The sequence below is a fragment of the Hyalella azteca genome, unplaced genomic scaffold (genome assembly GCF_000764305.2).
Source record: "Hyalella azteca isolate HAZT.00-mixed unplaced genomic scaffold, Hazt_2.0.2 contig5418, whole genome shotgun sequence".
In the NCBI taxonomy this organism is placed as follows: Eukaryota; Metazoa; Arthropoda; class Malacostraca; order Amphipoda; family Hyalellidae; genus Hyalella; species Hyalella azteca.
The window spans coordinates 285,945-289,787 of NW_025935610.1; the positions used below are offsets into that span (position 1 = coordinate 285,945).

At 40.9% G+C, this 3,843-nt stretch overlaps 1 protein-coding gene across 1 annotated transcript in view; it reads left to right on the forward strand.

Annotated features, from left to right (window-relative positions):
- The window catches only part of LOC108675549, a gene marked incomplete at its 3' end in the record, with an annotated part of 6,254 nt that extends 2,556 nt beyond the window's left edge, over window positions 1-3,698 (forward strand). Inside the window, exons 2-4 of the mRNA XM_018163569.1 lie at window positions 1,328-1,695; window positions 2,051-2,197; window positions 3,599-3,698. Of these exons, the coding sequence (XP_018019058.1) occupies window positions 1,328-1,695; window positions 2,051-2,197; window positions 3,599-3,698 (615 nt within the window). The remainder of the gene's footprint in view (window positions 1-1,327; window positions 1,696-2,050; window positions 2,198-3,598) is intronic.
- Window positions 3,699-3,843: the final 145 nt, after the last annotated feature.

A 3,843-nucleotide genomic window follows, 5' to 3' on the forward strand; every position in this document is an offset into this window, starting at 1 on the left:
GGGCTCAATTCTTGCTACGTTTTCAGAGTTGTGTTTTAATACTACAGTTGCAGGGTGAACTAATGATTACTGATAATGTGCGTGATGCTGCAATTGGATAGATTTGAATTATGCCTGTGGGTATTGGAATATGGTTTTTGTGGGCGATATTTTGTTGGACTACCGAGGGCTATTATAGAGTTTAGTATTGGGAAACGCGAGCCATTGTTCTTGAGATATATATTGGCGTGACTGATGAGTGATAAAGATTCGAGTGTTGCGATTGTAGTGAAGGCTATTTTAGACTGATTTTTTTGAAAAGTGATATGATTTACGAGTTTAAGTATATATTGCATTATTTGAATGATAGTGTGTGGGGTTGTTTGAAGTGAGTGAATTGATGTGTTTGTGGAGAGAAAAGATTGCGCTAAAGTGATTGATGAATTTGGTATGTGTTGTTTATGATATTTGTTGTTGTTTTAGTTGTAGTTATTTTGTTTGTTGTATGTGTGTGGGTATTTTTTTAGAGGGCTGTTGCGGTTTCGATGGTCCCGTGTTTGCTGGTTGTATGCTTAACAATGGAAACGTTCCTATGCTCTCGCCTTTTTTTCCCGCAAGCAATTGTTGGTTGATAAGTTGAGACATTTTTCGGATCATAATCTGTAATTATGCGCATGATTCGCTTGATTCCGACCGACTGTACTTTCTTGGAAGATTTTTTAATTTAATTTAATTCAATTTGTTCATTTATAATGATGATAATCCATCCTATAAATATCCAGCGTACTAGCTGCCTGTAACAGACCTCCCATAACAGGCTCTTCGTCTTCAAAATAGCGATGGTGCGCTAAATAACAGCAGCTTTTCTCCGAAGCGTTTTGTACTATATTGCAAGCGGTGCGTGTGAATTTAGTTCCTTTATGACCGCAGCAACTTGGGTTTTGTTGACATTTGCTCTGACAAAGCCTTGTTTTTTACGCAGCGTCTTTGGCGAAGAGCAAAGCTCTCTTTAACATAGCGATTCGCGCTAACGAAACGCCAGTTAACATTTCCCTTGCGACCATAAAATCGTGGTGTCCCGTAAAGTCTAAACTTCCAGTTTGTTCCAAAAAGGTCTGCAGATGGGGAGTACATGTGACCATTTTTGACATTTCTTTCCTACGCTTGATCCCAAATAAAACATGTTAGGACGTCCAGTAGTTTTTGACTAACTATACGATTAAACCACATTCATTTCAACAACTATACATTCAATCGTCCCCTAAAACACTAAGTTACCGTAAATCTGATTTAATTATTGTAGAATGTCACTAGGGAATAGAAAATAATTACGTTGCTGTTTGTTCAGGTACTTGTACCGTTACCGTAAACATCGACGACGTCAACGACGTTCCTCCTTCCTTCGTGCGATCGCACGTCGATGTCTTGGTACCCGAACATCGTCAAGCATCTTTCCAGCGTTCTTTGTCCCATGGAGCATCGTCAGCCAACGGAGCATCGTCATCTCCCGACGTTTCGTCATCCGACGGAGTTACCTCGTCGATAGAAGTCACGTTGCCCAAGGAAGCATTATCATCCAGCGCAGTGTTGTCTTCCAACAGAGAATTTCCCTCCCGCGGCCTTCCATCGTCCAAATCTCGCAGCAACGTCTCTGAAAATTTCATCTCGACTCTCGTGGTGACGGATCCTGATACAAGCAACGTGTTTGCATACCGGGTAATTGATAGTTTTCGTCATTGGCAGTACGGTGAGCTTTAATTAACAGATATCTTTGCATTAAAATATTTTGAAACATATTACAGGACAGCAGGAAAAGTAGTGCAACCAGCCAAAGTAAGATAATCGATATCGAGCTCGTGGCAAGTACTGTTAGTTTCAAGTTAGTTTCTTTTTAAATGAATCAATTTTATATTCAGTCTTGTGCGAAGAAAAGGAGTAAGCAACGTAAATTTTTTATCGATAATAATACCTGCACTTGATACATAAATAAAAGATAGCAATAGTTGTCTAGGTTATAGACTCGTATCGATCGAAATACAATCTCTTGTTCGCACTTCCATGCGCACGACAGGTGGTGCTAGGGAGCGGTCACGGCTGGCAGCTGGTGGAAGTGGCAGCAAGCACAGCTGGTGCTGACCTGTTCTCTAGAGTGCCGCTGGATTTTGAGAACCCACAGCACAGAGCGGGACTCAACTTTAGAGTGCAGGTCACCGATCAGGTGCGTCGTCATGTGTAAGGTTGTCCTTCGTTGAGTCCAGTAGGCGCATTACTGCGGTGCACAAATTTGGTACGTGCGTTATACAAGCGTGTGTAAATTCTTATGTGCAAAATAATTAATCATTTTTTGAGTAATTATGTGATTATCAGTCGAATTATTCCTTTTCTTAATTCTGAATTTTAATGTTTTTTTCATCATCGGAAAGTATATTTCATTGATCATTTAATTAAATTTTACCTTAACATTTTTAGGTATTGTTGCAATTAAATACTTTAGTACGATAATAAATAAAAATCGGCCATGAAATTTTATATTTTTAAAATTGTTTCTGCTTGCACGAATGATTCGTATTGGTATCCTGTAATATTCAAGATTTTCAATAATCATTAAAATATAGTGAGTGGTCATTTAACCGGTTCAGTGCCATGCAACCAACACCTGAAAATTGGTGCCCTTGTAAAACCTCGAACCCTTTATTGAAACAATGTGATTAGATTAGAAACAGATCCCTTAACTTATTTTTAATCAAATTCTTTATTTCAAATTGCGGGGTTATTTTTTCGTGATTCTAGGAATATTGAGAGGTTTTCTGGGGGATCGAACAGACATTTGAAAACAATCTCAAAGCCTCCGTAGACTTTCGACTTCACTTGTTTTGGCCATTGTCGATATCGTTTTCCTATTGGAGCTTCCATGTGGTGCTCAACATCAGACCCTAGACGGATCAGACCTTGTCGGAGTTTGGAATTTTCCTTCACACGCCACTCTCTTCAGAAACTCCGTTACTAGATTTATATTTGACCATGAGTAGTTGAAAGTTTCATCGAGGTTCCAAATATTTTCTGAACATAATATTACGACAAAACAAGCGTGAAGATGTATAAACTAATTGTCTAAATTCCGTTTATATCATTTTGGCTATTTCAATTCAAAAAAGCGCTGGGTTACTTAGTGTTTACGTGAACTGTTCAAGATTAGGAATTTCGGAATGTATTCATTTCCTTGAGATCGGTCCAACTGGCAGTTCCCTTTTCCCTCGTCTGTTACACGTCTATACGGATATGTTAATGATTGTCTCTAATGCTATTCTTATCTAAAGACCTCATAATGGAAATTCACGAGCGTTGAGATACAAAACGTTAGCTGCATTTGGAGGTTCGTAACTGTGCCTCTCTTTCGCTTTATCAACCGTGACTCTCTCTTTCTCTCTGGCACGCGTACGTGTTTCTATTTCTCTCTCTGGCACCCTTGACTCTCTCTCTCTCTCACTCTCTGACACTCGTTACTCTCTCTCCCTCTGACACTCGTTACTCTCTCTCCCTCTGACACTCGTCACTTTCTTCCTCTCTCTCTCTCTGACACCCGTGTTCTTATTTCTCTCTGTGGCACCCGTGACTGTAGGGCGACATGCCGTGGAGCTCGCACCCCCGCGTGTCGGAATGCTCTGTCACGGTCACCGTCCAGGCTGACACCCGTGACTCTCACTCTCTCTCTGGCACCCGTGACTTTCTTCCTCTCTCTCTCTGACACCCGTGTTTTTATTTCTCTCTGTGGCACCCGTGACTGTAGGGCGACATGCCGTGGAGCTCGCACCCCCGCGTGTCGGAATGCTCTGTCACGGTCACCGTCCAGGACCTGAACGACAA